The sequence below is a fragment of the Xenopus tropicalis genome, chromosome 5 (assembly GCF_000004195.4).
Source record: "Xenopus tropicalis strain Nigerian chromosome 5, UCB_Xtro_10.0, whole genome shotgun sequence".
In the NCBI taxonomy this organism is placed as follows: Eukaryota; Metazoa; Chordata; class Amphibia; order Anura; family Pipidae; genus Xenopus; species Xenopus tropicalis.
In genome coordinates, this window is record NC_030681.2 from 163,198,744 (window position 1) to 163,210,341 (window position 11,598).

General features: G+C 56.7%; 1 protein-coding gene across 1 annotated transcript; it reads left to right on the top strand.

Annotated features, from left to right (window-relative positions):
• Positions 1 to 1,577: 1,577 nt before the first annotated feature.
• On the top strand, positions 1,578 to 11,192 carry znf84-like (zinc finger protein 84-like; the record flags this gene model as incomplete). Its single annotated transcript, NM_001079340.1, is given in 9 exon segments — positions 1,578 to 1,700; positions 4,174 to 4,318; positions 4,409 to 4,535; positions 7,478 to 7,570; positions 8,718 to 8,822; positions 9,543 to 9,632; positions 10,239 to 10,334; positions 10,796 to 10,894; positions 11,091 to 11,192. Coding segments are annotated over 8 exon segments (733 nt in total), but the record flags the coding sequence as incomplete, so codon positions are not given.
• Positions 11,193 to 11,598: the final 406 nt, after the last annotated feature.

The window sequence follows — 11,598 nt, forward strand, 5'->3', positions numbered from 1 at the left end:
CCCCTTAGCCCATAACAAGGTTACAGATATATAGAAACATTGGGGTAACAGTCACCCCGCTATAGTTCCAGGGGTACCCAGGGCACAAATAAGCACTCACCCCAAATCCCTCCCTAACTGGCCTTCAGGCTGGGCCCCCTTAGCCCATAACAAGGTTACAGATATATAGAAACATTGGGGTAACAGTCACCCCGCTATAGTTCCAGGGGTACCCAGGGCACAAATAAGCACTCACCCCAAATCCCCCCTAACTGGCCTTCAGGCTGGGCCCCCTTAGCCCATAACAAGGTTACAGATATATAGAAACATTGGGGTAACAGTCACCCTGCTATAGTTCCAGGGGGTACCCAGGACACAAATAAGCACTCACCCCAAATCCCCCCCTAACTGGCCTTCAGGCTGGGCCCCCTTAGCCCATAACAAGGTTACAGATATATAGAAACATTGGGGTAACAGTCACCCTGCTATAGTTCCAGGGGTACCCAGGACACAAATAAGCACTCACCCCAAATCCCCCCCTAACTGGCCTTCAGGCTGGGCCCCCTTAGCCCATAACAAGGTTACAGATATATAGAAACATTGGGGTAACAGTCACCCCGCTATAGTTCCAGGGGTACCCAGGGCACAAATAAGCACTCACCCCAAATCCCTCCCCTAACTGGCCTTCAGGCTGGGCCCCCTTAGCCCATAACAAGGTTACAGATATATAGAAACATTGGGGTAACAGTCACCCTGCTATAGTTCCAGGGGTACCCAGGGCACAAATACCCACTCACCCCAAATCCCCCCCTAACTGGCCTTCAGGCTGGGCCCCCTTAGCCCATAACAAGGTTACAGATATATAGAAACATTGGGGTAACAGTCACCCCGCTATAGTTCCAGGGGTACCCAGGGCACAAATAAGCACTCACCCCAAATCCCCCCCTAACTGGCCTTCAGGCTGGGCCCCCTTAGCCCATAACAAGGTTACAGATATATAGAAACATTGGGGGTAACAGTCACCCCGCTATAGTTCCAGGGGTACCCAGGGCACAAATAAGCACTCACCCAAATCCCCCCCTAACTGGCCTTCAGGGCTGGGCCCCCTTAGCCCATAACAAGGTTACAGATATATAGAAACATTGGGGTAACAGTCACCCCGCTATAGTTCCAGGGGTACCCAGGGCACAAATAAGCACTCACCCCAAATCCCCCCCCCTAACTGGCCTTCAGGCTGGGCCCCCTTAGCCCATAACAAGGTTACAGATATATAGAAACATTGGGGTAACAGACACCCCCTTATAGTCCCAGGGGTACTTTGTATGAGAAACCTCTCGGCCTACAAGTCCCACAAGCCCCTGGAGGCTGCCGGAAAGCAGGGGAGTTGCAGTACAACAATATGACGCTAGGGGTCACAGTGGAGCTGCGCTCAGTTCAATACAAAAGTCGGGGAGCAGCAGGGAACCCCCGGCACAATGTATTGGGTAAAGGCCGCCTCTCAGCCCTCCCCTAATGCCCAGCAACCTGATCACAGCAGCCGGCTCACTCATTGGCTGAGAGCCTGTCAATATCAGGGCGGCAGGCAAGTTCCGGTTGAAGGCGGAAGTGGGGGAGCAGAGGCGCTAGAGGGGAATCGTCCGGAGATGTTTCAGGAAGAATGTCGCCCGATTGCGCTGTAGTGTGAGGCAAAGCGGAACCGGAAGATGGATTTTGTGATGGTGATTACAGAGGAAATATTGACAATAAAACGTTACGGGCGGATAGACACAGATATGACTGGGGGGCTGCAGTGGGTTAGTCATTATCGCGTTACTGTGCCTTTAAGGGGCGGGTCCCAAACTGAATGGGAAAGTTCTGCGCATGAATCTGTTATTTGTATTTATTGTTACTGTGGGGCTTGTGCTCTCCGCCTATTGGTTCCCTGCCGGATCCTTCCGCCATCATTCCCCTGTAATTATTCCCTCACAGCCCTGTCTGGCATTCCTGTCACTCTATGGTGTTATTTCCCAGCATTCCCTGTGCCTCATAGCTGTATCCATAGGGTCTCCTATGTCCTCATTATTGTGTCATGGCTGCCTGTTAGGCCTGTGCAACTGCAACTCCCACATCCCTTCAGTAGCCAGTCACTAGTGGGGTACAGTAGGCTCCTAGTGGGGTACGGTAGGGTCCCTGCGGCTCCTAGTGGGGTACGGTAGGGTCCCTGGGGCTCCTAGTGGGGTACGGTAGGGTCCCTGGGGCTCCTAGTGGGGTACGGTAGGGTCCCTGGGGCTCCTAGTGGGGTACGGTAGGGTCCCTGGGGCTCCTAGTGGGTACGGTAGGGTCCCTGGGGCTCCTAGTGGGGTACGGTAGGGTCCCTGGGGCTCCTAGTGGGGTACGGTAGGGTCCCTGGGGCTCCTAGTGGGGTACGGTTGGGTCCCTGGGGCTCCTAGTGGGGTGGGGTAGGGTAGGGTCCCTGGGGCTCCTAGTGGGGTACGGTAGGGTCCCTGGGGCTCCCAGTGGGGTACGGTAGGGTCCCTGGGGCTCCCAGTGGGGTACGGTAGGGTCCCTGGGGCTCCCAGTGGGGTACGGTAGGGTCCCTGGGGCTCCCAGTGGGGTACGGTAGGGTCCCTGGGGCTCCCAGTGGGGTACGGTAGGGTCCCTGGGGCTCCCCAGTGGGGTACGGTAGGGTCCCTGCGGCTCCCAATGGGGTACGGTAGGGTCCCTGCGGCTCCCAGTGGGGTACGGTAGGGTCCCTGCGGCTCCCAGTGGGGTACGGTAGGGTCCCTGGCGGCTCCCAGTGGGGTACGGTAGGGTCCCCGCGGCTCCCAGTGGGGTACAGTAGGGTCCCCGCGGCTCCCAGTGGGGTACAGTGTGGCCCCCGCGGCTCCCAGTGGGGTACAGTAGGGTCCCCGCGGCTCCCAGTGGGGTACAGTGTGGCCCCCGCGGCTCCCAGTGGGGTACAGTAGGGTCCCCGCGGCTCCCAGTGGGGTACAGTGGGCCCCTCCCCGGCTCCCAGTGGGCGACAGTGTCCCCGGCGGCTCCCAGTGGGGTACAGTGTGGCCCCCGCGGCTCCCAGTGGGTACAGTCCCGCCGGCTCCCAGGGGTACAGTAAGGCGTCCCCGCGGCTCCAGTGGGGACAGTAGGGTCCCCGCGGCTCCCAGTGGGGTACAGTAGGGTCCCGCGCGCTGCCCAAGTGGGTACAGTAGGGTCCCCGCGGCTCCCAGTGGGGTACAGTAGGGTCCCCGCGGCTCCCAGTGGGGTACAGTAGGGTCCCCGCGGCTCCCAGTGGGGTACAGTAGGGTCCCCGCGGCTCCCAGTGGGGTACAGTAGGGTCCCCGCGGCTCCCAGTGGGGTACAGTGTGGCCCCCGCGGCTCCCAGTGGGGTACAGTAGGGTCCCCGCGGCTCCCAGTGGGGTACAGTAGGGTCCCCGCGGCTCCCAGTGGGGTACAGTAGGGTCCCCGCGGCTCCCAGTGGGGTACAGTGTGGCCCCCGCGGCTCCTAGTGGGGTACAGTATGGGTGGGTGTAACACCCTGTCTGGATTTGAACCAGGAACCCCCCGCTGGCTGAGCAGGCCCCTCCCCTCGCCCCTATAGGAGCCGACTGCTGGATTCCTGGTCTGGTTCCCAGGCAGGAATGGCGCCATAGGGGACCCAGGGTGTGGGGGCGGGGCTGTGAAGGTGGGGGCAGGGCTGTGTGGGCGGGGCGGGGGTGTGACGGCGGGGTGAGCAATATGATGCCTGTTAGTAATAGGGCAGAAATATAAACATATGGGGGGGGGTATTTTCTAGAAAGGGGGGCACCCTACCTTATATCCTGGGCTTGACACCTTCCCCCCCAAACTACTTTTATTGGGGGGCTTTGTCCCCTGAACCCCAGGAGCCGACCCTATGGATTCCCAGAAGTCTGAGCTGCACAGGGGTCACCGTGGGAATAGGGGGTTCTACGGTAGCACAACAGGCATTATCCCTTTAAATGCAACCCCTTTAACAGAGATCTAAACCCCCCTAGGTGCAACAGCCCCCTTTAAATGCCCCCCATCAGCCCCCTCACCCCTCCTACCCGCTGTTTCCAGCACAGAGCGCACAAGGGGCAGTTTTCTATGTAATAGGGAGGAAGGGAGAGGTAGGAGGGGCCGGGCAGATGAGGGGGGCAGTTATACCTGTTGGGGGGCGTTAGTTCTCCTTTAGGCAGCATTGCTTAATATTATTGTGCCCTTGGCTCCCATAGGTGCCTGTGAGTCAGCTGATCCCTGCCCATTGATGCAGCGCCGCAGCCCCGGGTTCCAGGCCGTGAATGTCCCATCGCCAGCCCGTTGGTAAATGAGAGAAGCCCCCAGCATGTCTGAGCAGCTGTATCAGGTGAGGGGCGGCCCTCGGGCCCCACATACCCACCCTGGGACCCTCATACCCGGGGGCACCCTAAATGGTTCTGCTCTGTTTGGCCCACAGGTGTCGGTTACGTTCCACGACGTGGCCGCCTGTTTCTCAGCGGAGGAGTGGGCGGGGCTACAGGACTGGCAGAAGGAACTGTACCGGAACGTAATGCGGGAGATCCACACTGCCCTGCAGGCCATGGGTAAGGGGGCAGTTACGGGATACGGGGGAGATCCACACTGCCCTGCAGGCCATGGGTAAGGGGGCAGTTACGGGATACGGGGGAGATCCACACTGCCCTGCAGGCCATGGGTAAGGGGGCAGTTACGGGATACGGGGGAGATCCACACTGCCCTGCAGGCCATGGGTAAGGGGGCAGTTACAGGATACGGGGGAGATCCACGCTGCCCTGCAGGCCATGGGTAAGGGGGCAGTTACGGGATACGGGGGAGATCCACACTGCCCTGCAGGCCATGGGTAAGGGGGCAGTTACAGGATACGGGGGAGATCCACACTGCCCTGCTGGCCATGGGTAAGGGGGCAGTTACGGGATACGGGGGAGATCCACACTGCCCTGCAGGCCATGGGTAAGGGGGCAGTTACGGGATACGGGGGAGATCCACACTGCCCTGCTGGCCATGGGTAAGGGGGCAGTTACGGGATACGGGGGAGATCCACACTGCCCTGCTGGCCATGGGTAAGGGGGGCAGTTACGGGATACGGGGGAGATCCACGCTGCCCTGCTGGCCATGGGTAAGGGGGCAGTTACGGGATACGGGGGAGATCCACACTGCCCTGCTGGCCATGGGTAAGGGGGCAGTTACGGGATAAGGGGGAGATCCACACTGCCCTGCAGGCCATGGGTAAGGGGGCAGTTACGGGGTATGGGGGGGATCCACGCTGCCCTGCAGGCCATGGGTAAGGGGCGGGTACGGGGGAGATCCACACTGCCCTGCTGGCCATGGGTAAGGGGGGCTCTGCCCTGCTGGGGAGGGGTGTGTGCCAGCCAATCACAGGGCTACCTGTGTAGCACAAGGCTGTTGGGCAGTTTGTTAGGGTCTTTATACCCCTGGGGCAGATACAGTGGCTTGCAAAAGTATTCAGCCCCCTTGAACTTTTCCACATTTTGTCACATTACAGCCACAAACAGGAATCCATTTTATTGGAATTCCCCGGGAAAGCCCAATACAAAGTGGGGTACACGGGAAAGCCCAATACAAAGTGGGGTACACGGGAAAGCCCAATACAAAGTGGGGTACACGGGAAAGCCCAATACAAAGTGGGGTACACGGGAAAGCCCAATACAAAGTGGGGTACACGGGAAAGCCCAATACAAAGTGGGGTACACGGGAAAGCCCAATACAAAGTGGGGTACACGGGAGAGACCAATACAAAGTGGGGTACACGTGAGAAGTGGAAGGAAAATCATACATGATTCCAAACATTTTTTACAAATAAATAAGTGCAAAGTGGGGTGTGCGTAATTATTCAGCCCCCCAATACTCTGTAGAACCCCCTTTTGCTGCAATTCCAGCTGCCAGGCTTTAGGGTATGTCTCTACCCGCTTTGCCCACCTACAGACTGAAATCCTTGCCCATTCTTCTTTGCAAAACAGCTCCAGCTCAGTCAGATTAGATGGTCAGCCTTTGGGAACAGCAGTTTTCAGATCTTGCCACAGATTCTCCATTGGATTTAGATCTGGGCTGTGATTGGGCCAGTCTAACACATGGATATGTTTGGGTTTAACCCATTGTTGCCCTGGCTTTATGTTTAGGGTCGTTGTCCTACTGGAAGGGGAACCTCCGCCCCAGTCTCAAGTCTTTTGCAGACTCCAAGAGGTTTTCTTGCCCTGTATTTGGCTCCATCCATCTTCCCATCAACTCTGAGCAGCTTCCCTGTCCCTGCTGAAGCCCCCCCAGAGCATGATGCTGCCCCCCCATATGTGACAGTGGGGATGGTGGGGTCAGAGTGATGTGCAGGGTTAGTTTCCGCCACACATAGCGTTTTGCATTTTGGCCAAAAAGTTCCATTTTGGTCTCATCTGACCAGAGCCCCTTCTCCCACATGTTTGCTGCCCCCCCCCCCCCACATGGCTTGTGGCAAACTGCAAACGGGACTTCTTATGGTTTTCTGTTAACAATGGCTTTCTTTCTTTCTCCGCTGTAGATCCCTGCAGCCCCCCCAGAGTCACCATGGGCCCCTTGGCTGCATTTCTGATCAGCGCTTGTTGGGCCTGTGAGTTTAGGGGGGGGCCGTGCCTGGGTAGGGTTACAGTTGTGCCATACTCCTGCCATTTCTGAATGATCGGTGGAACAGGGCTCCGTGGGAGGTTCAAGGCTTTGGGAATCTGTTTGTAGCCTAAGCCTGCTTTATATTTCTCAATAACTTTATCCCTGACCTGTCTGGTGTGTTCTTTGGGCTTCATGGTGTTGTTGCTCCCAATATTCCCTTAGCAACCTCTGAGGCCGTCACAGAGCAGCTGTATTTGTACTGACATTAGATTACACACAGGGGCACTCTATTTAGTCATTAGCACTCATCAGGCAATGTCTATGGGCAACTGACTGCACTCAGACCCAAGGGGGCTGAATAATTACGCACACCCCACTTTGCACTTATTTATTTGTAAAAAAATGTTTGGAATCATGTATGATTTTCCTTCCACTTCTCACGTGTACCCCACTTTGTATTGGTCTTTCCCGTGTACCCCACTTTGTATTGGGCTTTCCCGTGTACCCCACTTTGTACTGGTCTTTCCCGTGTACCCCACTTTGTATTGGTCTTTCCCGTGTACCCCACTTTGTATTGGGCTTTCCCGTGTACCCCACTTTGTATTGGTCTTTCCCGTGTACCCCACTTTGTATTGGGCTTTCCCGTGTACCCCACTTTGTATTGGTCTCTCCCGTGTACCCCACTTTGTATTGGTCTCTCCCGTGGAATTCCAATAAAATGGATTCATGTTTGTGGCTGTAATGTGACAAAATGTGGGAAAGTTCAAGGGGGCTGAATACTTTTGCAAGCCACTGTATAAATCCCTGTGAGTTTCAGGCTGGCTCTGGTGCTGATTAGTCATTAAGCCCATAACAAATTAACCCCTATGTGCCTGGTCCTGCACTGTCCCACAATCCCCTGCTTTCTCTTTAGGGTTTGAGATCATTAACCCCGATGTTCTGTTCCGAATAAAGAAGGTGAAGGAAGTGTATAGCAACCTCATGGAGCGGGCCGAGCCCAGCGCAGGTCAGTTGCCTTGGGAACGGGGGTCTAACTGGGTGGGGAGGGGCTGGGCAGAAGTTGGACCAATGAAATAGTCACATATATACAGTTGCAAGAAAAAGTATGTGAACCCTTGGATTTAATCACTGGTTGAACCTCCAGCAATAACTTCCCCCAAACGTTCCCTGCAGACCAGACGCACAAGGCTCAGGGGTAATTCCTGACTATTCCTCTTTACACAACTGTTTCAGTTCAGCAATATCCTTGGGATGTATAAATCTCTTGGGGTCATGCCTCAGCGTCTCAATCGGGTTGAGTCCGGACTCTGACTGGGCCGCTCCAGAAGGCGTATTTGCTTCTATGCTTTGGCTCATTGTCCTGTCGCAACACCCATGTTCTGCTGAGCTTCAGCGGGGGGCCCGATGGCCTTAAGTTCTCCTGCAAAATGTCTTAAACTTGACCCAGGGACTGGTCCGATTGCCATCTTGGAGTCAGGAAGGAATTTTTTCCCCTCTGAGGCAAATTAAAGAGGCTTCAGATGGGGTTTTTGCCTTCCTCTGGATCAACTAGTAGTTAGGCAGGTTATATATAGGCATTATGGTTGAACTTGATGGACGTATGTCTTTTTTCAACCCAACTTACTATGTTACTATGCTAACTGGGAATTCATTTTCCCTTCGATGATAGCAATCCGTCCTGCCGCAGCAGCAGAGCAGCCCCAAACCATGATCCCCCCCCCCCCCATACTCACAGTTGGGATGTTGGGGTGCCTCTTGTTCTCCCCCCATAGTGTTGTGTGTTTCCTCCACCTCAGCTTTGGTTCCATCGGAATGTTCTGCTGCTGTGGGACACCCAGCGGCTGGGTTTTGGGCGGCAGTGGGTTCAATACAAACATGGAAACATTTCATTATTTGTGTGGGATTAGTTCAGCCGACTGTGATTGGCTATTGTTGGGACTTGGATGAAGATCACATTTTATGACCAATTTGTGCAGAAATCCATTTAATTCCAAAGGGTTCACATACTTTTTCTTGCAACTGTAGATCCGCCTCCAAAGAACTCGTTAACTCATTAGAGGGGAGAAGCAATTATATTGAAATGTATTTAACTCGTCCGTTTATACAGGAATGTAATAGCCAGTAATAATGAGCTCTGCTGTCCCCGCCCACAGCCTTCCCGGGGGCGGAGTCCGACCAACTACTGGGGATCAAACAAGAGCGGGCAGCCCCCCCAGATACTTGCAGGCGCAAAGTCCCCAAGCTGTGCCCTAATCCCGGTGAGTAACTGGGGTATTATGTGAGTGGGCAGGGCACTGTCGGGCCGGTACTTACCCACCGGGGGTGCCAGTCTGGCTGTAATGGGCACCTGTGTGGCACAGGGTAGTTAGTGGGCGGGGCACTGTCGGGCCGGTACTTACCCACCGGGGGTGCCAGTCTGGCTGTAATGGGCACCTGTGTGGCACAGGGTAGTTAGTGGGCGGGGCACTGTCGGGCCGGTACTTACCCACCGGGGGTGCCAGTCTGGCTGTAATGGGCACCTGTGTGGCACAGGGTAGTTAGTGGGCGGGGCACTGTCGGGCCGGTACTTACCCACCGGGGGTGCCAGTCTGGCTGTAATGGGCACCTGTGTGGCACAGGGTAGTTAGTGGGCGGGGCACTGTCGGGCCTGTACTTACCCACCGGGGGTGCCAGTCTGGCTGTAATGGGCACCTGTGTGGCACAGGGTAGTTAGTGGGCGGGGCACTGTCGGGCCTGTACTTACCCACCGGGGGTGCCAGTCTGGCTGTAATGGGCACCTGTGTGGCACAGGGTAGTTAGTGGGCGGGGCACTGTCGGGCCTGTACTTACCCACCGGGGGTGCCAGTCTGGCTGTAATGGGCACCTGTGTGGCACAGGGTAGTGAGTGGGTGGGGCACTGTCAGGCCGGTACTTACTCGGGGGCTCCCTGGGCTGGGGGGGCTGTGTATATTTTTCCCTAATATTCTGCTTCTCCCCAGTCCTGAGACCCGACATTCTGCTGAGAATTAAACAGGAGGAAACGTCGGCTGCCTGCCAGTATATAGAGAGGAGCCCCATACTGACCCCCGGTGAGTGAGCACCCCCATACTGACCCCCGGTGAGTGAGCACCCCCATACTGACCCCCGGTGTGTGAGCCCCCCCATACTGACCCCCGGAGAGTGAGCGCCCCCATACTGACCCCCGGTGAGTGAGCACCCCCATACTGACCCCCGGTGAGTGAGCACCCCCATACTGACCCCCGGTGTGTGAGCACCTCCATACTGACCCCCGGTGTGTGAGCGCCCCCTTACTGACCCCCGGAGAGTGAGCGCCCCCTTACTGACCCCGGAGAGTGAGCGCCCCCTTACTGACCCCCGGTGAGTGAGCGCCTCCATACTGACCCCCGGAGAGTGAGCGCCCCCTTACTGACCCCCGGAGAGTGAGCACCCCCTTACTGACCCCCGGAGAGTGAGCGCCCCCTTACTGACCCCCGGAGAGTGAGCGCCCCCTTACTGACCCCCGGAGAGTGAGCGCCCCCTTACTGACCCCCGGTGAGTGAGCGCCTCCATAGTGACCCCCGGTGAGTGAGCACCCCCATAGTGACCCCCGGTGAGTGAGCCCCCCCATACTGACCCCCGGTGAGTGAGCGCCCCCATACTGCACCCCAGTGACTGTGACTCTTGTATTTCAGTAGAACATGGGGGTGACAACTCGGGGGTTTCCTCACCGACAAACAAACTCGCTGAATGTGTCTCTATCCCGGGGGAGAGCAGGAGCCCCAAGTCTCACAGTAAGTCCCCCCCTTCCCCCCCACTATTGGGAATGAAACCCAACTCCCCGTGGGCATTTTGGGCTCTTGTTCCCCTGCCCCAAAGTGCAAATCTGCTTTTACTTGGCCTTGCATTGGGCGGGGCTATAATGGGAAAATGACTGGGTGGCGGCTTCTTATTTATGGGCCGTGCAATTGGGGGCCACATTGGCAACAGGGCGGTATCGCCCCAACGGGGGGGAAGGGCAGGGCGGTATCGCCCCGACGGGGGGAAGAACAGGGCGGTATCGCCCCGACGGGGGGAAGGACAGGGCGGTATCGCCCCGACGGGGGGAAGGACAGGGCGGTATCGCCCCGACGGGGGGGGGGGAACAGGGCTGTATCGCCCCAATAGGGGTATGTTCCCAGCACATACATTAATCTTTAGGGTTTAGTTCTCCTTTAACGAGACATATTAATGCATTTTACTGTTTGTGTTGCAGAGCGGCCACTGGGGGCGCCAGTGAAGCAGGAGGAGATGGATTATATCAAAGTGTCTGTAGGGGGTCCCGCACCAGAAAGCTTTACTGTCACCTCTATGGGTAAATACTACTTGTACCCCATGGTGGGGGAACCCTGATTGGGTCCCAGTGGGTGCTGTGTATAGAGGTGGGTGCCACATATAAGGGTGGGTGCCGCGTATAAGGGTGGGGGTGCCAGGTTTCATGCTTCCCCATGTGATTGGCCGGGGCTGTTGGGTAGGGCACCGTGTTGCCTCATTGGTTTATGTTTCCCCAGACTGTACCACAGACATGGGGGCCGGAGACACGGAGGAGGCGTGGCTACACCAGCAGTACGAGGGCACAGAGACAACTGACCACTCCCACAGTTCTGAGCAAGGTATGGGGGTACATGGTGTCTGTTGGGGGGTCCCTTTTCCTGTTGAGTAGGTTGGGCTCATTATTGGACCCACCTCCTGCCAGTTCTTGGTGCCAGGAAATGTCCCCCAAGGAGGAGCCATAGAGCCGCTGGTAAAAGATTATTGGCTAAAACAGCAGTAACATTATTTTTACAGCTTTTGATTTCTGCTTTGTGTGTTTCTATTGGTTAATATTTTGTCCCAGCCTGTCCCGCCCCTCCCATCTGTCCCGCCCCTCCCCTCTGTCCCGCCCCTCCCCTCTCTTCCTCCCCTGTCTCCCTTCCCTCTCTTCCTTCCCTCTCTCCCTCCCCTCTGTCCCTCCCCTTCCCTCTGTCCCCACCCCTTCCCTTTGTCCCTGCCCTTCCCTCTCTCCCGCCCCTTCCCTCT